We start from the raw sequence: 24,491 nt of genomic DNA on the forward strand, positions 1-24,491 counted from the left end.
ATCTATATATCTTCTGTAATATAAAGTTTTGTTCAGCTAGCTCTACATAGCTGAATAATTTCTGTTTCATTTGATAAATGTAGATAGCAGCTGTAGTATCAAATATGCAGGATTCCATCACTAGGTCATTAAATTATTATAAGTGTTAAAAATAAAAGTGAAGCAGTTATTATTTACGATAAGGTAGACAAATTCAGTAAATCTGGCAATCAGATTATGGGGGTCTATGGTACTTTTTCCAATAAACTATTGAGGATTACTGCTATGGGTTCTTGTATGGATATGGCTCCAAATAAAGTAAAGAAAATGCACACTTTTAAAAGTTTATAGCATTATCATTTTAATTGATAAACTGAAATGAGTTTCAGATTTTTTTTATTTGTTCCACTTCCTTGAGGACCACTTGACTTAGGATCTGTTAAATCGATGCAATAATAACAACAGTAATTTAAATATAAAATATGTATTCTTTATTTTGTTGCTCATCAAGTACAAGATACAAGAGGAGCTGAATTAGGCAAACAGGAATATAGATTTGGCATGCGCACTCACACACACACACACACACACACACACACACACACACACACACACACACACACACACACTCTCTCACTCTCTCTCTCTCTCTCTCTCTCTCTCTCTCTCTCTCTCTCTCTCTCTCTCTCTCTCTCTGTGTGTGTGTGTGTGTGTGTGTGTGTGTGTGTGTGTGTGTGTGTGTGTGAGAGAGAGAGAGTGTGTCTGAGCTGTGTTCACACTAAAAGTATCTTTGTGCTTGTAGATGAACACTTAACTTGCAGCCTATCCTCCTTGATCAAAGACACAAACCATTTCCTGCACCAGCTACCAACAGTCTGTTTGTTTATCACAGGTTTACCACTTGCTGAAGTCAGAGGCACCCTCATGTTCGCTAACTCTGATTGAGTTGGAGTTCTGCATAAGTCATTGACTGGGATTGAACCTGCTTAATGTCCAATTATGTAGCCAAAGCCCATCAGTTAATGAAAAAAAGTTGATTAAATGGCATCAAAGAATGAACTAATCTGTAACATGAGCTTTATATTGGCAATATTAATGATTGCTGAAGTCAGGACATAGTAAAATTTTGTGCAAGGATAGGCATTATGTGAAGCACTTGGGAAGACAACAATCAGAAGAAATATTAGCAGCTGTCTTATGGATGAATAGGTAATGATGAGCAAACAAGTGACACTGATGTAATGCCAAACTTTTGGTGTTCAATAAGACAGCATGCATGTTTTCCATTTTTCTATTTTCTACTGTTGAAACTCCTGGTTGGAATATCAACAATATTAGGAAAAGGATAGACTGTTATTCACCACAAAGATGATCTGCTGAGATGCAGACAGGCACAATTGAAAGACTGTTGCACATTATAGCTTTTGGCCAAAGCCTTCTTCAACAAAAGAAACACACATATCCACACAAGCAAGCACATCTCATGCACACATGAGTGCTATCATTGGCAGTGTTGACACAAACCACTGCCCACTCCAGCTATCCACAGCTTCCATCTATTTATCATATGGTGTACTACTTGCCAACATCAGTGGCACCTTGATATTAGCTACCTCTAATTCAGTTGCTGTTCAGCATAAGTCATTTCCTTTGAAGACTATGGCTGAAACTGCTTAACCCTCAACTGTCTTGTACTTTTTCATTATTTACGCAGTTTCAACAGATCTTCTCTCCAGTTTGATTGCAACCATCCCAAGCCCCATCAACCTTTCTAAAATATTTTATCTGTTCCTATGACTACATACTGAGTTGTTATTTCTCTCCATCCATTTTTTATTTTTCTTTCCAACACTCTTCCATTACTCCATTGCTCTTCTGTGCCATTTCTCTCACTTACTAAACATTATCTGCTAAATTTCATTTTTGTAAGTGAAAAACTCATAAGGAAACAACAAGCACTTGTAAACAGTTATCAATACAGCAACTTATAAATGTTATGTATGTAAATTGGGTACATCCCGCTGAGAACCACAGAAAAAATGATTTTTGAATCTTGCACAATGATTTTAGCACACACTGTCATTATTGTTCATAGCACCTGTCTAATTTGGAAGGAACCCTTTAAAGAAAGCAATGTTTGATTCAGATATTAAATACATGTATTTCATTATGAAAATCCTTTAATACATGATTATACAACATCCAAAATTTATAAACATTTACATACAAAATTAATGATGCAAATAACACATGCAATATTCATGCAGTTCTTGATTTCCATAATTTCATAATTTATAAGTGAAAAATACAGTCTTCTTTTTATACTTCCCAGACCTGAATAAATTTCTGTATGAAATGAATTCTAGGCCTACTAAAACATACATAAAACAAACTTAAGAATATACTACATGAGATAATGAACATATTTCATACATTTTGATACTGCAGGTGACACAGAACATCAATCACATTTAAATATGAGCACATTATTTTGATACTACAGGTCACACAAAACATTAATCTCATTTAAATATGAGCACATTTTTGGCATCTCCTGAGTACTTAGAAATTAAAATCAGCTATTATTCTCACAGTCAATAAAACATGAACATATGTAACATTCCACAAGACATGGAGAGAGGCTTGAAGTAAATACTGCATGGAGTCTTTGGCACAATAGCGAAGGTACTGTGGGAACAGTTGCATCTCAGCTAAAGATGTTAATTTTGTGACACTTCTTTGTACATTAGAAATGTTTGATACAAGAGCTGTTACTGTGAGTTGTGATTTGAAATAATATCATTTCCAGTAGTGAATTAACCTATAACTTCCCCAGCCATACAATTATTAGTTTTGAATAAATGTTTGAATAAATGAGTGAATGATAATGTAACAAAAACAAAACCTCATCTTCATTTTACTGGAATTTAGACACAGAAATTTGTATCTCACATAACATCATTTTCTAATGAAATATTATGTGCAGACTGCTGATCAACATTAACAGTTATGTGACAAACATATCTACAGCTCAACGGAATGCGGTTTGATGCTAAGCTTGCAAGACTAAAAACTTGTTCATGTTTCACTCGGTTTAGACGTACTATGCACTAAGATAATTTGAAGTGGAGGTTTTGAAATGGATTGAAGAACCAATAAACCCACAAATGCTGTACACAAGGACACAATATGTTTCAGCTTTGAGCCTGATGAAAGTGTTATCACATCATCATTACAGTGTCATACAATCACTTAACCCAATCTGTGTTACCCACTCTCTCCAGACATAGATCAACAGTAATAACTATCAAAACAATAGAAGTTTTTTTTTTCCTATCACCACAAAATGAAATTACGAGCACATAAAAACTTCCTGTACTGAATAAAAATAAATTCTTTTAATGTACTGGAGACAGAGTGTAATTACTCCCCCACTACCAGAGCAGATCTCCACCTAATTTCTGAACAGAATACAGCTGGCAAGTATAGAAAATTTCTGAAGAAACTTAGACTTTACCTGATTTTGGCTAGGAACATATGTTCATGTGTGATCAGTCTCATGAAAAATACAAATATGAGGGGGGAGGGGGGGGGGGGAGCAATACAATGATGTGAGACAGATATGATTATAATGGCACATGTATGTAATCACAAGAATAGTTGCTCATGTCTGCAACAAACCAACCAGTGCACAGGGAGCAAGTAAACCTCAAAAACTATGTGTCAAGTGTTGTAGGGAGTCTGACATTACAAAATTCTATTGGGCAAAGCACACTGTGTACACATGCAGCTGCTTCCAGTTTTAATGAGTCTTAAGTTTTTAAATTAAACTTTCAAAATTTTTGAGAACTAGTGTCTTAGGAAATTAATTGAAATAAACCTCTTGTAGGGTACAAGCCAATCTTCAACTACAAGTATAAAAATGAATGGTCACAATGAAAGCAAACATTCAGCTGTCACCCTCTTTCGACTTCTTCTTCAAATCCCCAACTAGCCATATCCTGCTATTTACATAATACATAGGACACTTGTATAAAAGTGTTCACTCCAGAAGTCAATGGAAGTTGCAGTCCATAAATTTTGTATTATGGCATTAGATATACTGTCTCACAGAGATTTAGTGCAATACAATCCCTATGAAATTACCTGAGCTTGATATTTGAACAAGCAAATTACAATTTAAATTTTCTGACAGGTGTAAAAATTATTACAGTACTTGTTTTTGTGTACCAATGTTAAATGGGCAAACAAGGAAGCAAAAGAGCAACAACACCAAATGTTCGAGATAGCAATGAAATTAAATATTTGTGAGAGTAACAGTACCAAATATTTCCAATGAAACAAGTGCAACATTTTCAATGTTGTCATTACAAATAGTAACTAAATACACTGAGGAAGTTATGTTACTTTGATGTTAGTTACATTAAAGTAGTATTGGAATTTAAAATCTGTTCAATATCAAAATGTGTTTCAAAGTAAATAGCAGGAAAAGAACACTTTGTTTTAGGTACATATCAAAGATGAAGTATTTAATCCATCAGCAAAGCCACTGCTTCAGTTGCAAATCTTCAGTTTTTCTTTTAAGTGAGCCACGTAAGTTGTAACAGACTAGTAACTCCCCTCTCTCCGTAAGTACCACAACAATATATAAAATGCCAACTTATGGATTCGAACACACTTGTCTTGCCTTAGACTCTTGTCTTGTCCCGCACCACTATAAAATCTTGGGGATAAAATAGCTCTCACTCAAGGTATTACAATGAAATTGTCCTTCCCTCTTCCACATGGTAATATCTGCTCAAGATGACCACATCATTTATTAAACAGAAATTGGTCTCATTGACTTAACACCCATTACACTTGTTACTAAAGTTTTCTGGCAATGAGCCAACAGCAGATCACAATGAACCAATTCATAGATATCTAACACTTCTTCATACTACTAATGTTGTGGACCATACATTAAACATGCATGTGTCAGCACCCTTCATTCACCAAGAATGCGTTTTCACTTGTAGAACAGTCAGTAAACACATATAACACTCATTTTACACATATAGCACCCAATATATCAAGTAATATCAACTATATTTATGGTACACAGTGGCTGAAAACTAATATGGAATGTTGTATAATGGCTAAGCAGGTGTTCTAACAATTGACAGTTTAACTCAGACTCAACAAAATTTCAGTAATCTTCAAATTTAGATTAAAGAAAAGCACATTGACACAACATTTAGAATTTTAAAAAACACAATAAGATATTCATAGACACTATGACTTAATGAGTGGCTTTCTTTTCGTGGTGATCTTCATCGCTCATATGTTTTCCTTCTGCTGTTTTACTTGAGGAATCTTCTGCCAGTTGGTCACACTGGGGATAAAAAACTGCAATTAATGTAGAAGACACAAAAAATATTGCTGCTACTTAAAAGAGAACATACTGACGTACAACAGTCAACTGGTAAAAATAACATCAGGAAATGGCATTAAATACAGAAACTTAGCTCCAAATTTGCATCTTATGCACACACATATTAAAGATTATATATAAACTTGAAAATGATTAGTACAAGTTTTGTTCTAGAGTTAATCAGCAAAATGAAGTTATTTGTGTATTGAACTGCAGGATTACAGAATATTTCTATGGGTAAAATATTAGGCATGCACAGATAGTAAGTATAAATTGGACCTCACATATTTTGATTCCACAATTCAAATAACAATATTGCAGAGAACGCTATACATGTTCCAACACAAAAGAAAGTGTAACTGCTACCAGCTTCAATGAAAGCCACCATACAGTTACACATTGTTACCCTAAAATTAGTGTTATAAATATATGCTTGAATCTGCAAAACCAGTGAAAAAATCATTACATACATATATAGTTTTGAAATAACTGTCATGCTCTTCATGTACTACATACAGTTTATTCACTGACATTTTTCAAATGCAGAATGTTGAACTTAGCAGATCCTGGACATACTTTGAAGCTCTTAACAACCTAGTGCAATACAGTTTACTCATTAATTAGAAGAAGAAAAATGCAGAAGTTGGCGTGACTACACTTATGAGGGGCAGTCAAATGAAAATGAGGCAGATGGAAAAAGGTAAGTAAACTGTTTATTATTTGAAAAGTAATCACCATTATTGTTAATGCATTTATCCCGTAGTGAGGCAAAATGGTCAATGCCTTCATGTAAAAATGTTTGCAATTACCTACAGAACCATGAGCATGTCTATGTGGGCAACACTTCATCTGAAGTAAAGCGATGGCCATAAAAGCCTATCTTTAGGCCTCCAAAAATATGGAAATTTCATGATGAGAGATCACAGCTCTATGGAGGATGTGTAAGGACTTCCCAGCGAAACTTCTGCAGCATAACTGAAATAACCTTTACAACATGTGGGTAGCCCTTAAGCTGGCAAAGTTGTTTTGATTACACTGCAGAAGTTTCACTGGGGAGCCCATACAGATGCAATACCTCACCATGCAACTTCCATATTTTTGGAGCCCTGAAGATGGACATTCATGGCTGTCAACTTCAGACGAAGCGGTGCACACCTGGGTACAATTATGGTTCCGTAGGCAACTGCAAACATTTTTCCATGAAGGCATTGACCATCTTACCTCACAATAGGATAAATGCATTAAAAGTTATTGTGATTACTTTTGAAATAATAAACATGTTACTTAACTGTTTCCATCTTTTTTGTTTTCATTCGACTTCCACTTATACAGAAGGAGAAAACCATGACACACTGGATAGTCCAGTGGTGTGTCTCCGAACTGATACCTAGATCTAACAGGATGCTGAGGAATTTTCTCAGTAGTATTAAAGAAATATTAGTGGTAACAAGAATGAGCCAAATAGACTTATGGCTAGTCTCCGTTGATGATGTCCTTGGCTTCCATATTTTTTACTTCTTCTCATGTAGAACTGTGTAAAAAAAAAGTCTTGCTTTCAAGTCTGCATGTACCACTTTTATGATGAGCAAGTAACTGAGAGCCAGTAATTCCCTGGGATTTTCCTTTCTAAGGGGTAAATCAAACAATTGGCAAGCATATGGTATAATGCTGTCACAGGCAGAGAAATCACAGATGCATATATTTCATGGTTTATGTTCTGATGAGATTAAAATACGATTTAATAAACAATTAAAGCAGCAGAGAGAAATTTAGGATTGACCAAAAATAAGGAAAAGACATTGTGAGTGAGAAATGGAAGAACACTTTGAAATATTCAGTTAAAACGGAAAAGAAACATAAAAAATAATCCAGAAATTCAAATGAACCTTTTAAAATTCAGTTTATGGAAATACAAGAAAACTGCAGAAATTTTTACCTAACTTTTAAACATATTCTTAAAGTCGATCAAGCACCAAATATTTGTTTCAAAGATGGAAATGGCGATATATAGGATTATATAACAAAGGAAACTGTGAAATATTGGGGTAGTTTTTGCCAGGCTCAAACTTTCCTGTTCCGACAGTTAAATTGGAATTTCTACCAATACCGCATAATCTGGAGGAAAATTTTCCACCAACATAGCTTGTTCCAAAAGTTAAATGGGAATTTCCAGAAAAAACCACGCAATCTGGCGGAATATTTCCCACCAGTAGAACTGGAAAGTCATGAAGCCATCAAAACATTCAAAAACAACAAAGAAATTGGTGAAGACACCATTGTAGTATAATTACTGAAATTATCAGAACTAAAGATTTTAAATGCTCTACAATTGCTTTTTGAAAACATTTCGGAAATTGAAAAGATTCCAAAAGAGTCGAAAAAAGCATTAAGCCACATACAGCATGAAAATAGAGACAAACCAAATGTTAGTAATTGCAGAGGCGTGTCACTTCTGCCAGTGGCATACAAAGTATTATCAGTAATTCTCGTGGATAGAGCAGCAGTAACTTTAGACCAACAACTGGGAGGATATCAGAGTGGTTTTCGAAAGGGAACATCCTGAATAGAACAACTTTTAACTTAAAATCAATAATTTGACACAAGATATTAACCAGCGAACGTAAAAAAAAAAAAAAAAAAAAAAAAAAAAAAAAAAAAAAAAAAAAAAAAAAAAAAAAAAGTGGTTCTCAGCAAACGGACTCTCTTTAAATTTTGATAAAACACAGTATATACAGTTCCGTACAGTAAATGGCAAAACTCCAGTAATAAATATAGAATTTAAACAGAAGTCTGTAGCTAAGGTAGAATTTTCAAAATTTTTAGGTGTGTCCATTGATGAGAGGTTAAACTGGAAGCAACACATTGATGGTCTGCTGAAACGTCTGAGTTCAGCTACGTATGCTATTAGGGTTATTGCAAATTTTGGTGATAAGAATCTCAGTAAATTAGCTTACTATGCCTACTTTCATTCACTGCTTTCGTATGGCATCATATTCTGGGGTAATTCATCGTTGAGTAGAAAAGTATTCATTGCACAAAAACGTGTAATCAGAATAATTGCTGGAGCCCACCCACGGTCATCCTGCAGACATCTATTTAAGGATCTAGGGATCCTCACAGTAACCTCACAGTATATATATTCCCTTATGAAATTTGTTGATAATAATCCAACCCAATTCAAAAGTAATAGCAGTGTGCATACCTATAACACCAGGAGAAAGGATGATCTTCACTATGCAGGGTTAAATCTGACTTTGGCACAGAAAGGGGTAAATTATGCTGCCACAAAAGTCTTTGGGCACCTACCAAACAGCATCAAAAGCCTGACAGATAGCCAACTAACATTTAAAAATAAATTAAAAGAATTTCTAGATGACAACTCCTTCTACTCATTGGCTGAATTTTTAGATATAAAGTAAAAAAAAAAAAAAAAAAAAAAAAAAAAAAAAACTTAATCATTAGTGTCATGCAATATTTTGTGTAATGTAATTTCTTGTACAGACATCTTTTATTAACCTGACACGTTCCACATCATTACGAAGTGTCGTATTCATGATCTATGGAACAAGTATTAATGTAATCTAATCTAATCTAATCTAATGGCGTTGAGCTTCAAGTAACCATATACTTGTGTCACTGACCTTATCTCTAGTCTTTTTGGCATGTTCACACAGCATTCCTCACCATATAATATTTAGATTACCACAATACATGAAAGGCAATTCAGGACAATACTGAAAGCTTGAGGTATAATGCAAATTGGATGGGGCAAGAGATAAATATGTTTTATTTAATGATAAAATCTAAACATTTTGTTTAATGAATATTGTGGTAATGTATACTCTTACAAATCTATTTTGATTCACAGATTATTAATGAATGAAGGAGACGACTCACTGAAATGTAGAAGCACTGTGTCATCGATAAGTATGAAAAAAAAAAAAAAAAAAAAAAGGTACAGAGCTTTGCTAGCTTTTGGAATGAACTGCCTTTTTCGAGCTTGAAGGAAAAACATGCAGTCAAACACATACACACACTCACTCTCACTATATTGTGCTCAGTCGACTGCTAGCTCTTGCTTGGCAATGTTGAGTGTACACTGGTGATGTGGGGGTGCAGGGTTGGGTTAGGTGAGGGTGCAGTGTGGGGTGGGGTAAGGGATGGATAGAAGTAGGGGAGAGGGAAGAGGTTGGGGGGAAGTGTCTAACGGTTTGTAGGAGGGTGAGAATCCATCTGTGGGCTAGTTGGGAGTGCAGGTAGAGGGGGCTTGTGGCAGATGGCTGGGCACGTGATTTCACAGACTAGGGCATGAGATAGAAGCACTCATTCTGAAAGCTAGCAAAGCTCTATAGCTTTTGTTTGTGTACCTATAGATGATGCAGCACTTCTGCCCTTCAGTGAGTCATCTCCTTTATTCCTAAATAGCTTGTAATTCTCAACCAGAACTTTTTATACCTTATTATACTGCCTAGTGGCTCTCCTCAATCCAAACCTCATGTTGTCCATCCTTTATTACTGTCTCCTTTATCTAGTTCCCACTCTATTGTCTGTCCATTTCTTTCTCTTATGTTTCTGCCCTTCTCAACCATCTGACCACAAATAACATATTGTCAAGAACACAGTTTGGATTTCTGAAGGGTTCTGATATCGAAAAGTCTATTTACACCTACAATGAAAATGTACTTAATTCATTAAATAACAAGTTACAAGCAGCAGGTATTTTCTGTGATTTGTCAAAGGCATTCGATTGTGTAAACCACAACATCCTTTTAAATAAATTAAAATTCTATGGTGTCACGGGCAGTGCTGCAAAATGGTTCAAGTCATACCTTGCTAACAGGAAACAAAGGGTGTCAGTGCAAGGGACTAGTGAATTAAGTCATCAGTCATCATCAGAATGGGAAGAAATTACATGTGGTGTCCCACAAGGCTCCATCTTAGGGCCATTGCTTTTTCTTGTGTACATTAATAATCTCTCATCAGTTACACTGCCAGAAGTAGAGTTCATTTTGTTTGCAGATGACACAAGTATTGCAATAAATAGTATGTCGAGTGCAGTTCTAGAAAGATCTGCTAATGATATTTTCATGGATATTAATAAATGGTTTAAAGCCAACTCACTGACATTAAACTTCGAAAAGACTCACTATATGCAATTCAGAACCGGTAAGAAGTTTCCACCCAGCATATGCATAAAGTACGAAGAAGAGCAGAGGTTGACAGTCTTAAATTTCTGGGATTACAACTTGATAATAAATTCAGGGGGGAGGAGCACACCACAGAACTGCAGAAACACCTTAACAAATCTGTATTTGCAATTCGAGTGTTAGCAGACATAGGCGACATAAAAGTGAAAAAGCTTGCATACTTTGCCTACTTTCATTCCATAATGTCATATGGTATAATATTTTGGGGTAAGTCTTCAAGTCAAACAAAAGTTTTCAGAGTCCAAAAGCGTGTAATATGTATTATTTGTGGAGTAAACTCACGGACGTCTTGTAGAAACCTCTTCAAGGAACTGGGTATACTAACTACTGCCTCTCAGTATATTTACTCCTTAATGAAATTTGTCCTAAATAATATATCTCTTTTTCCAACAAACAGCTCAGTTCATACATACAATACCAGGAACAAAAATGATCTGCACAAGGACTTAAAAGCACTTACTTTAGTTCAAAAAGGGGTCCACTACTCAGGAACACTCATCTTTAATAATTTGCCAGCAAACATAAAAAATTTAGTTACAAATAGAGATCAGTTTAAAAGGAGCCTGAAAGACTTACTAGTGGCCAACTCCTTCTACTCCATTGACGAATTTTTTAATAGAAACAAATGATGTGTTGTATATATTTATACTATTAGTATTGTTATGTCAGCTTAAAAAAAATAAAAATAAAATATAAAAAAGATGACATGTTCCACATCCACAAGGATCTCCTCAACACGGATCTATGGAACGAAAACTAATCTAATCTAATCTAATCTAACACACTCCATAATGGCCACGACACGTGTGGTCACATGCGACTTTTGTTACAGCCTGTTTTTACAGCCGCATCTGTTATGACAGCCATGCATTCAACTCCATGTGCCATGTGACTCCCAATAACAGCATAACACACTTCTAGCAACACAAAATTCTTCCCTCCTTCACATATTGCTCCCAATTTGCCTGTTCTTGTTTTCTTTTTATCTCTTATGTGTGATGATAAATCATGGGCAATCAAATTTATTGTGTGTGCATGACAATATGTCAAGCATGATAAGATATACTTCAGTCACAATACTACTCTCTGTCCCCATCACAATTCCTTTCAATCCTTACACCTGCCAATGTGATTCAACTCCCCCTGCAATCACCTGACACCTTTATTAGCCATTTTCAATGCCAAATTCTTTCCCCAGTTAACCCTCCCCCCCCCCCCCCCCCTCCTCCACAATGGGAACCTGCTCTATTTATCTGCATCAGTTCGAAAAATTTCTCTATCTGTAGCCAAAACCCTCTCCCACATCCTGTTTCTTAAATGCTGCCTAAGCCACAGAATGTCCCCCCACCCCCCACCCCAATGGCCTAACCATAAAAATCTCTATTTCTGGATCCCACCCCTCCTTCCACAATAACCTTAACCTTTTCAGATTCTGCCAGCCCTTTCCCTCACAAACGTGGTTCTGCAAAAACATGTCTCTGTGGCACAGGCATAACTGAGCCACCACTATTTCCTCAGCAAAATACTGGTACTATGCAATCCCAACTATATACACCTCAGCACCCAAACTGAGATCCTTACACATCAACACCTAGAAGAACATTCCAAACACCCCTCCACAAGTTATCCATCCTGCTCACATCCTACCCCCACCTTGGGGCACTACTATTCAGTCCCAAACCTGCCAACAGTATTCCTCCTCATCAACCCTTCATAGCACCTAGACCCTGCCCGGCTGACCTTTTCAACCTCCCACATCCTCCAAAACCCCTACTAACACTCCACAAAATTCAGAGCCAAAACAATCTGAGAACACTGTTGTTAACCTCTCCACCAAAATCCTCACTTCACAGAAGTTTCAGTCCTATCCAAAGGCTTCACAGTCAGCCTTACTCCCAGTTTTAACCATGTTGAACTTATGAATCCAGCGAAAGCCAATTCAATCCCAACATTGAACCCTGACTGCCCCACTTCATAACACATCCAACTGTGACCCTCCAATATGCCTGACTAACAATCCCCTAGTCACCTTCCAGGAATTCGTAACTTCCAACTTGACCTCACCATCCTTGCCCAGGTTCCTCCCTAAGAACAGCAACCTTTCAGCAGAAGCCCTACACAACTTAAAAATGGATTTCACCACTGTTGTCATGAACCAGAGTAACTACCTGGCAGAGGGCCTCTGCCAGTTGTCCGACACGTCCACCAAAAAAACTCTGCAAGACTGACCCCATCCCAGAAGTCCAACATAACCTCTAATCAGTTCTGAAATCCTTAGGCCTTTCCCACAACCTCTCCTCAGAAACCATCTCCCTACTCACCTAAATAACAGACCACACACCCACCTACATGCTCCCCAAAATTCACAAATCGAACAATCCTGGGTGCCCCATTGTGGCAGGTTACAGTGCCCCCACTGAAAGAATCTCACCCCTTGTTGACCAACATCTGCAACTGATTGTCCAAACCCTAGCCTCCCACATGGAGGATACCAGCACTGGCTCTCCACCATCCCCACACTCTTACCTCCCAGGTCCCTACTCTGTACTGTTGATGCCTTCTCCTTATATACCAAATCCTTCATGCCCATGGCCTTGCAGTGATTAAACACTCTCTCTCCCAATGCCCTGCAGATTCCAAACCCACCACTTCATTCCTAGTACACTTGAACAACTACATCCTAATACATAACTACTTTCCCTTGAAGGGAATGCATACAAGCAAATTTGTGGCACAGCCTTGGGCACCCACATGGCACCCCATGTGCCAACCTCTTCAACGGCCACCTAGAGGAAACATTCCTAACTTCCCCAAACCCCTGGTCTGGTTCAGGTTTATTGATGACATCTTTATAATCTGGACCCAAGGCAAGGACACCTTATACTCATTCCTCCACAATCTCAATACTTTCTCTCCCATCCACTTTACCTGGTCCTCCACCACCCATCATGCCACCTTCCTAGATGTCAATCTCCTCCTCTCAGATGGCTCCATCCACAACTCGGTCCACATCAAACCCATGAATCACCAACAGTACCTGCAACTTGACAGCTGCCACCCCTTCCACATGTAAAAAATTCCTCAGATATATCCTGGCCACCCATGGCAGATGAATCTGTAGTGATGAGAGCTCCCTCTCCCAGTATGCTGAAGGCCTCGCATAGGCCTTTGCAGATAGGCAATACCCTCCAGACCTAATTCATAAACAGTTCTCCCACACCATATCCCTCCCACACACCTGATTCTCATGTCCATCCCAAGAACCAACCACAAAGAAGCACCTGTCTTGTTACCCAATACCAACTAGGACTGGAACAACTGAACCATCTCCTGGTCAGGCCTTTGATTATCTATCATCATGCCTGAAACTACCAAGAAACTTCCATCCCCTCCCAAAGTGGAGTTCCGTCACACACCCAACTTCCACAACATCCTAGAACATCCCTACGCCACTTCCACCCCCAGTCCCCTGTCACAGGGATCCTACCCTTGTGTAACATCCAGATGCAGGACCTGCCCAAACCACTCACTCAGAGCATCTACTCCAGTTCTCTCACAGGCTTATCCTAACCCTGTCAGAGGCCAGGCCACCTGTGAAAGCAGCCATGTTATATAACAGCTCTGCTGCAACCACTGTACAGTGTTCCACATTGGTGTTGTGAAGTTATCTAAAATATGGTGTTGTGTACATTGTTATGCAAACACCATCTGATACTCATTTAAACTTTCAGCTTTGAGGTGATCAAGATTGGTGCTTCTTCATGTGACTATGAAATGCAAGTCAGTACCACCACAAAGTGTACTGGGATTTGTATCTTCTGAACATACTAGCAAATTAGAATGAGGCTTTTTTTAAACATGCATGACACATTTAAACTAATGTTGAATATTGTTATTTTCCTGAGATTGCCTGTTTTGTCATAAAGTGTGATTACACATGCTGAATTAAGTAGTTGACCTTGAATGTCAGAAGACTGGCCACCAAAAGCTGCCATCTGGATGTCCCCCACTACCATCTGTGTGTGCATGTGTGTGTGCGTGTGTTGTGTGTGTGTGTGTTGTGTGTGTGTGTGTGTGTGTGTGTGTGTGTGTACACCATCCCTTGCACCAGCAACCCTGCCCAATTCGTGTCAGGTAGTTGCCCTAGACTGTAACCGTGTGCCTATCCGTCAGGCACCTGCCCCCTCTATCTGCACCCTAGCTGTGCCACAGATAGCTCCCCACTCTCACACCAGCTTCTCCCCAAACCCTTCTCTGCCTCCCACCTCTCTCCATCTCTCACCTCACCCTACTCCACACGCCCAGCTCATCCCAGTACACTCACTGTGAGCCAGGCAATAGCTGGGAGTCAACTGAGCACAATGTAGAGAGACAGGTATGTGCATGTGAGTGAGTGTGTGTGTTCATGTGCATGTTTTTCCTTCAAGCTTGAAAAAGGTAGTTCATTCCAAAAGCTAGCAAAGGTCTGTACCTTTGGTTTGTGTACCTTTTGATGATGCAGCGCTTCTGGCTTTGGTGAGCTGTCTCCTTCATTCTTAAATAATTCATAATTCTCAACCAGAACTTTCCATATGTCATCATTTCAATTCACAGGTAATCAAAATTTTTAAAAACATTCCAAATGGTATAGTGCATACTTAAAATCTGAAAAACTATTTCCAAATTTCAGCAAATATTCACACAAAGGTACACAATATTTTAAAGTGCCATTAAATCTGCTGTAAAATATACTGCTAAGATATCAGTAATATAACAAATACACTGATAGGTCAGTTAAACAGGAAATTATGCATAGCTGGCAAGATGTGTGAGACAGGCAAAATACCCTCAAACTTCAAGAAGAATGTAATAATTCCAATCTCAAAGAAAGCAGGTGTGAAAAATACTGAAATATCAGTTTAGTAAGTCATGTCTGCAAAATACTAACAAGAATTCTTTTCGGATGAAAGGAAAAACTGGTAGAAGCTGACCTTCGGGAAGATCAGATTGGATACCATAGAAATGTTGAAACACATGAGACAATACTGACACTATGAGTTATTACGGAAAGGCAAACCTAGATTTCTTGCATTTGTAGATTTGGAGAACGCTTTTCACAATGTTGACTGGAATACTCTTTTCGAAGTTCTGAAGGTGGCAGGGGCCAAAGACAGGGAATGAAACGCTATTTACAATTTGTACAGAAACCAGATGGCAGTTATAAGAGTCAAGGGGCATGACAGGGAAGGTAGAGAGATAGAGTTGTAGCCTATCTCCGATGTTATTCAATCTACATACTGAGCAAGCAGTAAAGGAAACAAAAGAAAAATTTGGAGTACAAATTAAAATCCATGGAGAAGAAATAAAAACGTTGAGGTTTGCTGATGACATTGTAATTCTGTCAGAGACAGCAAAGGACCTGGAAGAGCGGTTGAACAGAATTTACAGTGTCTTGATAGAAGAATATAAGACGAACATCAACAAAAGCAAAATGAGGATAATGGAATGTAGTCAAATTAAATTAGGTGATGCTAAGGGAATTATATTAAGAAATGAGACACTTAAAGTACTAGATGAGTTTTGCTATTTGGAGAGCAAAATAACTGATGATGGTTGAAGTAGAGAGGATATAAAATGCAGACTGGCAATGGCAAGGAAAGCATTTCTGAAGAAGAGAAATGTGTAAAATTGACTATGTATTTTAGTGTCAGGAAGGCTTTTCTGAAATTATGTGTATGGAGTGTAGTCATGTATGGAAGTGAAATGTGGACAATAAATAGTTTAGACAAGAAGAGAATACAAGCTTTCAAAATTTGGTACTGCAGAAGAATGCTGAAGATTAAATGGGTAGATCACATAACTAATAAGGAGGTACTGCATAGAATTGGGGAGAAGAGGAATTTGTAAAACAAATTGACTATAAGATGGGATCGGTTGGTAGGACATGTTCTGAGGCATCAAGGGATCATCAATTTAGTATTGGAGGGAAGCATGAAGGGTAAAAATCATAGATTGAGATCAAGAGATGAATACACTAAACAGATTCAGAAGGATGTAGGTTGCAGAAGTTACTCAGAGAAGAAGAAGCTTGAACAGTATAGAGTAGCTTGGAGAGCTGCATCAAACCAGTCCCTGGACTGAAGACAACAACAACAACAACAATTAATAATTTCATGTAGTTCATTCTAATTTTCATTATGGGTCTCATTCATATAAACAGAGGGATTCTCACTGTGTGGCCATATACACTCCTGGAAATTGAAATAAGAACACCGTGAATTCATTGTCCCAGGAAGGGGAAACTTTATTGACACATTCCTGGGGTCAGATACATCACATGATCACACTGACAGAACCACAGGCACATAGACACAGGCAACAGAGCATGCACAATGTCGGCACTAGTACAGTGTATATCCACCTTTCGCAGCAATGCAGGCTGCTATTCTCCCATGGAGACAATCGTAGAGATGCTGGATGTAGTCCTGTGGAACGGCTTGCCATGCCATTTCCACCTGGCGCCTCAGTTGGACCAGCGTTCGTGCTGGACGTGCAGACCGCGTGAGACGACGCTTCATCCAGTCCCAAACATGCTCAATGGGGGACAGATCTGGAGATCTTGCTGGCCAGGGTAGTTGACTTACACCTTCTAGAGCACGTTGTGTGGCACGGGATACATTCGGACGTGCATTGTCCTGTTGGAACAGCAAGTTCCCTTGCCGGTCTAGGAATGGTAGAACGATGGGTTCGATGACGGTTTGGATGTACCGTGCACTATTCAGTGTCCCCTCGACGATCACCAGAGGTGTACGGTCAGTGTAGGAGATCGCTCCCCACACCATGATGCCGGGTGTTGGCCCTGTGTGCCTCGGTCGTATTCAGTCCTGATTGTGGCGCTCACCTGCACGGCGCCAAACACGCATACGACCATCATTGGCACCAAGGCAGAAGCGACTCTCATCGCTGAAGACGACACGTCTCCATTCGTCCCTCCATTCACGCCTGTCGCGATACCACTGGAGGCGGGCTGCACGATGTTGGGGCGTGAGCGGAAGACGGCCTAACGGTGTGCGGGACCGTAGCCCAGCTTCATGGAGATGGTTGCGAATGGTCCTCGCCGATACCCCAGGAGTAACAGTGTCCCTAATTTGCTGGGAAGTGGCGGTGCGGTCCTCTACGGCACTGCGTATGATCCTACGGTCTTGGCGTGCATCCGTGCGTCGCTGCGGTCCAGTCCCAGGTCGACGGGCACGTGCACCTTCCGCCAACCACTGGCAACAACATCGATGTACTGTGGAGACCTCACACCCCACGTGTTGAGCAATTCGGCGGTACGTCCACCCGGCCTCCCGCATGCCCCCAGTATACGCCATAGCTCAAAGTCCGTCAACTGCACATACGGTTCACGTCCACGCTGTCGCGGCATGCTACCAGTGTTAAAGACTGCGATGGAGCTCTGTATGCCACGGCAAACTGGCTGACACTGACGGCGGCGGTGTACAAATGCTGCGCAGCTAGCGCCATTCGACGGTCAACACCGCGGTTCCTGGTGTGTCCGCTGTGCCGTGCGTGTGATCATTGCTTGTACAGCCCTCTCGCAGTGTCCGGAGCAAGTATGGTGGGTCTGACACACCGGTGTCAATGTGTTCCTTTTTCCATTTCCAGGAGTGTATGTTTCTAAATTTTTGACCAACAACATTTTCTATAAATTAAAATCACATTACTTCGTATAGTTCATCATAAACAGTAAAATCCAATATTGACAAATTTTAAAGCATAATGCAGTTTTCAAAATGAGTTTGTTCTTACACCTGTCTAGAAGCAGTCATCTGTCAACCAAAACTGCCAGTCCATGGATTGGAAGTGCACGAGTAATGTCTATGATCATGTGTGCTTTCAGTGTTGGCTCGTGCCACATACATGTCCATTCTGTACATGAAGATTTGCATACCGGTCAATGCAGAACTCAAAAACTGTAATTTTTAACTACTTTTAAGTGAATTTTGTAATTTGAATGAATTGATAATTTCATTGACATTTGTTGAATCAAAAAGTACTGTGTAATGTAATTGTCATCAGGTTGTGGGACCATTGAGAATGGTGAATCTCATTAGTGACTGACGTAATTGAACTACTACCATGTGATCTTCTTCTATAAACCCATGCAAGATAGTGTTAATTGTGACCTTTGATGGTTTTGCATAAATGTGAACTGTTTATTTTGTACTACAATAGAACAAGTAACTTCACCATTGTAATTGTGGGCCTTGTTTTTGGATAGTTGTGCGAATATTTTTTGTAATATAAACAGATCACCAAAATTAATGACTGAACTTTGAAAAGCAATAAATGTGTGTGGTGAAGTTATCTAAAATATGGTGTTGTGTACATTGTTATGCAAACACCATCTGATACTCATTTAAACTTTCAGCTTTGAGGTGATCAAGATTGGTGCTTCTTCATGTGACTATGAAATGCAAGTCAGTACCACCACAAAGTGTACTGGGATTTGTATCTTCTGAACATACTAGCAAATTAGTTATTTATCAAATTTTAGAATGAGGCTTTTTTTAAACATGCATGACACATTTAAACTAATGTTGAATATTGTTATTTTCCTGAGATTGCTTGTTTTGTCATAAAGTGTGATTACACATGCTGAATTAAGTAGTTGACCTTGAATGTCAGAAGACTGGCCACCAAAAGCTTTCATTGAACTTGAGTTTAATTGTGCATTCCCACAGGTATTTATTTATTTATCTATTCCATGTGATCTGATGGTACACAGTGTGTTGCAGACGTCGGAAAATATCAGTTAACATTGTTAACATATATTAACATAGGTCTATAGTATCCTAATGTATTATATTGCTCAATGTTTTCAATTTAACACAAATAGCAAGATTACTGTTCTAAGTATTCATTTACAGAGTACAAACAGTGACACAAGAAATATGACTTCACAGCTTTGCTAAATTTTATGTTGTCTTTGATGGACTAATACTAGTGGGAAGATTGTTGAACAGGTGGAGGCCCATGTGGAAAGCTCCCTTTTTACACAGTTGAGTGTTTGTACGTATAACATGCAAATTTGAATTTTCCTGGTGTTGTGTTCATGTATTTCATTATTTTTTATGACTCTGGTGTCAGTTGGCACTATGTGGTTTCTGAAAAATTTTTGAGTCTCAAGAATGTAGAGGCAAGGCAGTGTAAAAATTTCCAAGTTTCTGAAGATTTCGTTTGCAGGAGTCTCTGGGTTTGCCCCCAGTAACAATCTTCATTCTTCTCTTCTGGATTCTGAATGTGCTCAGAGCAGTTGGAGAATTTCCCCAGAATATTACACCATATTTTAGGTAGGCTTCTATGTAAGCGTAATACATGCTGGTTAATGTTTTCAGGCTAGCACATGATTTCAGTACACTCAATGCATAACAGCCAATACAAATCCTGGCACTTGCCTTTCCTGTATGTGTATTCCATTTCAAGTTATCTTGAACACACAGACCCAGGAATTTGAAAATGGTGTCAGTATCTATTGGCTGGTTATTTACAGTGACAAGTGGCTCAGAGGAATTTGCATTTTGTGTTGTGTGAAAGTTCATGGAAACTGTCTTTTTGGTGTTGATAGTTAATCTGTTGATTTTAGCCCAGTTGCTGAGTTGTTTCAGTGGCTAAGTTCACAGCTTTTTGCACAGCCTCTGTACTCTCCCCTATGAGGAGTACATTTGTGTCATCAGCAAATATTATTATTTTGTGTGCATTAACAGTCAGGCTCAAGTCATTAATATGCAGGAAGAAAAGTACGGGTCCCAATATTGAGCCCTGCGGAACACCTTGTTTTACAGTTTTATTAATGGATAGTATTTCGGTTATTGAATTGCTTTGTCTATTAGTGTATTTCATGCTGACTCTCTGCATCCGATTGGTTAGGAATGTAGCAGTCCAATTGTTTGCAATTTCTCTGATACCATATGCACAACAGCTTTGTTAATAGGTCAATTGTGGTGAAGCACAAAACATGAGACATAGGTCATTATGGAACATTGCATTCATAGGGAATGGCCAGACAATAAGGAGTGTTAAAACTGCTATTTAGAAAAAATATTAATTTTGAGAGAGTGTTGTTTAGGTTTGAGTTATTACAGAGTTACTTTCGATCACCTGCTCCATCCCAGTTGTTTTGGCACTGTGCAGCTGGTGCAGATCCCTGGCCTTTCCTCACATGATATGCTGCAACTCATTAATGATGAGCAACAGGTGGAATCTACATTGATCAGCCAGTACATTATGACCCCTGCCCACTGCAACATTGGATGCCACCTGGTGATGTTGTGGGCCCAACTTGGTAACAAAGGTATGTAAGCAAAGCAGACATGGATGAGGGATCACACTAGTGAAGATATGGCCTGAAAAAGGAGAAATTCATTGACATAAGCAACTTTGACAAAGGGCAGATTATTATTATGCAGAGCCTATGAATGATTATCTGAAAAATGGCAAAAGTTGGTAAACTGTTCACATGCTACTGTCGTGAGCATCTACGGAAAGAGCTAGAAGGACAGCAAAACTGTCACTAGGCTCTAAATTGTTGAGTGTCCACGACTCCTTACAGAACATGGGGTTCAGAGGCTTGTCTGCTCTGTAAAGTAGTACAGGTGGTGATCTGTGACATCTCTGCTGAAAGAGCACACTGCGGTGCAATTACAAGTGTTTCGGAGCACACCATTCATCATACATTGTTGAACAGGGAGCTCTGCAGCAGACCATCTCCATGTATTCACATGTTGATCCAAAGCCATCACCAATTAAGACTGCAATGGGCACAGGACCATCGGGATTTGCCCGTAGCTCGATGGAGATGTGTCGGCTCTATGGGAGAATACCTTTTCTGGTACACTACATTGATGGTCATTTGCACAAAAGCCATCACTGAGGTGAATGGTGACTTAAAATGTGCAGTATTCCATGAGTGAAAGCTGATGGGAGCAGTATTACGCTATGGGAGACATTCTCCTGCACTTGCATGGGACCTGCGGTGGTAATTGAAGACATGCTGATAGCTGCAGGCCACTTGCATCCCTTCATGCTTGACGTCTTCCCTGACAGTGATGTCATCTTTCAGCAGTATAATTGTCCATGTCTCAGAGTGAGAACCATGCTACAGTGGTTTGAAGAGAAATATACTGAACTCAAGATGATGTCTTGGTGACCAAATCTGCTTGATGTAAATCCTATGGAACCCATCTGTGTCACCTTTGCAGTACACCCAAATAAGCAGTCCATTATTTACACAAATTTCATGACCTGTACATAAACATCTAATGATACATACCTCCACAAACCTACCAACAAACTGTTGGATTGCTGATACACAGAATCAGTGTTGTATTTCTTCCCAAAGATGGACAAACAAACTATTAAGCAGGTGGTCAAGATGCTTTGGCTCATCAATGTATGCTCATGCTCATGATTTCCAAAAGGCATTTGACATGGTGCCCCACTGCAGATGGATAATGAAGGTCCAAGCATACACATGGGGTTCCCAAACATGAGAATAGCTTCTTAAGTAACAGAACCCAGTACACTGTCCTTTATGGTCAGTGTTCATCATTGAAGAGAATATTGTCAGAAGTATCCAGGAAAGTGTGATAGAGCCACTCTTATCCTACACATACATAAATGATCTGGTGGACAGTGTCAGCATCAATCTGAGGCTGTTTTCTGATGACACTGTAGCGTACAGGATGGTGTTGTCATTGAGTGACTGCAGAAGGACACGAGGTGAACTGGACAAAATTTCTGGTTGGCAGGAAATGGAAACTTGCTCTAAATCTAGATAAGTTTAAGTTAACACAGATGAGTAGGAAAAAGAATCTGATGATGTTTGAATGCAGGATTGGTAGTGTGCTGCTTGACAAATTCACATTTACTAAATATCAATACGCAACATTGCAAAGTGAGATGAAATGGAATGAGCACTTGAGGGTGGTAGTAAGGAAGTGAATGGTTGACTTTGGTTCATTCATAGAAGTTCAGGGAAGTGTGGCTCATCTTGAAAGGAGACTGAATATAGAACACTCATGTGACCCATACTTGAGTACTGCTTAAGTGTTTGGGATTTCCAGCAGGTCAGATTATAGGTAGACATTGAAGTAATTCAAAGGAAGCCCGCCAGACTTGTTACTGGTAGATTAGATCTAGACACAAATATTACATAGATGCTTTGTGAACTGAAATGGGAATGCATAGAATGAAGGCAATGTTCTTTTTGTAGAACACTATTGAGAAATATGAAATACAGAAGTAAAAACTCCAACAGTCCAGATCAATAACTGTATTTTTTTTTTTAATTCATAAAATTATAATTAGCAATCTTTGCTGCTGAAGTTGGTACTTCTGTATTTCATATTACTTTAGATCACCCACATACTCACATGATGTTGGCCGTATATGAACCACTTACTGCAGAAATGCAACATGTACACATTTCCTACTTTTACAGTACAGACAAAAAACTGAATAACACCTGTTTGATTCAGTTTGTCTCCTGGCATGTATTTCTTGCTTCTTGATGGAGATGTACCTTCTTATTATATATGTGTAAAAGTCAAGTATGACACAAGGCGAAAGAGGGGGATGGCTTTGTTGGTGTTGGGCAAATTACCTTTCTGCAGTACACTGGATTTTCAAATTAATTTTAGGATTCAGTTACTTGTTTTAAAATAGAATTGTACATACCCAGACACATGTTATTGTGCAAATATATTTCCTTTTTGTGGTAAACAATGCATTGAATTGCTCAGAACCAAAATCAAGAAAAGACAGAAATTTATAAATTTTGGACTAGTTATCTTTCTGCAGTAAGGATTCATGTTCTATTGAAAAAGATGAGAGAACTTGCATTTGAAGGTGACTGCAGGACAATTCTAGTACTCCCAATGTATGTTCTGCCTAAGGGCCATGAAGATGACATAAGATAAATTAGGACTTGTATGGAGGCATACAAACATTCATTTTTTCCCTCACACTGTTTGCAAGTGGAACAGTAAAGGAAACGACTAGCAGTGGTACAAAGTACACTCCACCAAGCACCATATGGTGACTTGTGAACTATTTATATAGGTGTAGAAAGATTCTTATTTCCCTCATTAGGAACTAACTCCAAGAAGTAATGAAAGTGCCTCAATTTGAGACATATGTCAGTGTTGTGTAGGTCAGACAGCTTGCAGGAAGTTGAATGGTTACTGTTTTCACAGCTCATCTGACTATCAAAATGAGCAAAGCAAGCAATAGCAGTGTTGAGTTTTGAGACTAAGTAACACCCCCCCCCCCCCCCCCCCCCCCCCCGTGTTCAACACCACAGGCAGTAGAAGATCATTGGCAGAGTCATTGGAAAGTGGTGATAGTGAATGACTGTATGGCTTCATCATGACAATTTGACTTTGAAATGATTCATCTACGGATCATAAGAATGTTTGCAGAATGAAATGGTTCATGGTTCAATTAAATTGCTAACCAGACAGCTCAGTAGAAAGCAGTGGTATGTGGTCTTCTGCAGAAGTTTGCTCCTAGTGGAGAAAGTTAACAGTAACAATAAATGGTTATTACCATTCAGAAATGTCATATAAGACAATCAAATCAGTTTCCCTAACCATACCACATTCTGCTTTAGAACAAGAAAGAAAGAAGAGATCTATGAGATGGCAAGCATCACTCCATCAAGGGACAGGCCATCATCTGAAGTGGTTACTATAATGAGGACCGGAACCTATGGCTGCTCATTAGACCTCACAGGTGATATGGTCCACCATCTCCTGGACATAGTCCTGTTATTGAAAGATGGCCTTCTGACTGTATCACAACCAATGTGCTCTTTGAACCAACCATCTTTGCAGTCTCTTGTTGACCACCAT

General features: G+C 38.9%; 1 protein-coding gene across 2 annotated transcripts in view; it reads right to left on the reverse strand.

Moving 5' to 3' along the window:
• Nucleotides 1-2,120: 2,120 nt before the first annotated feature.
• LOC126299334 (uncharacterized) overlaps nt 2,121-24,491 on the reverse strand; it is an 864,357-nt gene continuing 841,986 nt past the window's right edge. For both annotated transcript variants that reach the window (XM_049991164.1, XM_049991163.1), the window contains exon 34: nt 2,121-5,353. In XM_049991164.1, the coding sequence (XP_049847121.1) occupies nt 5,261-5,353 (93 nt within the window). In that variant the 3' untranslated portion in view covers nt 2,121-5,260. The remainder of the gene's footprint in view (nt 5,354-24,491) is intronic.

Source organism: Schistocerca gregaria, chromosome X (assembly GCF_023897955.1).
Source record: "Schistocerca gregaria isolate iqSchGreg1 chromosome X, iqSchGreg1.2, whole genome shotgun sequence".
Classification (NCBI taxonomy): domain Eukaryota; kingdom Metazoa; phylum Arthropoda; class Insecta; order Orthoptera; family Acrididae; genus Schistocerca; species Schistocerca gregaria.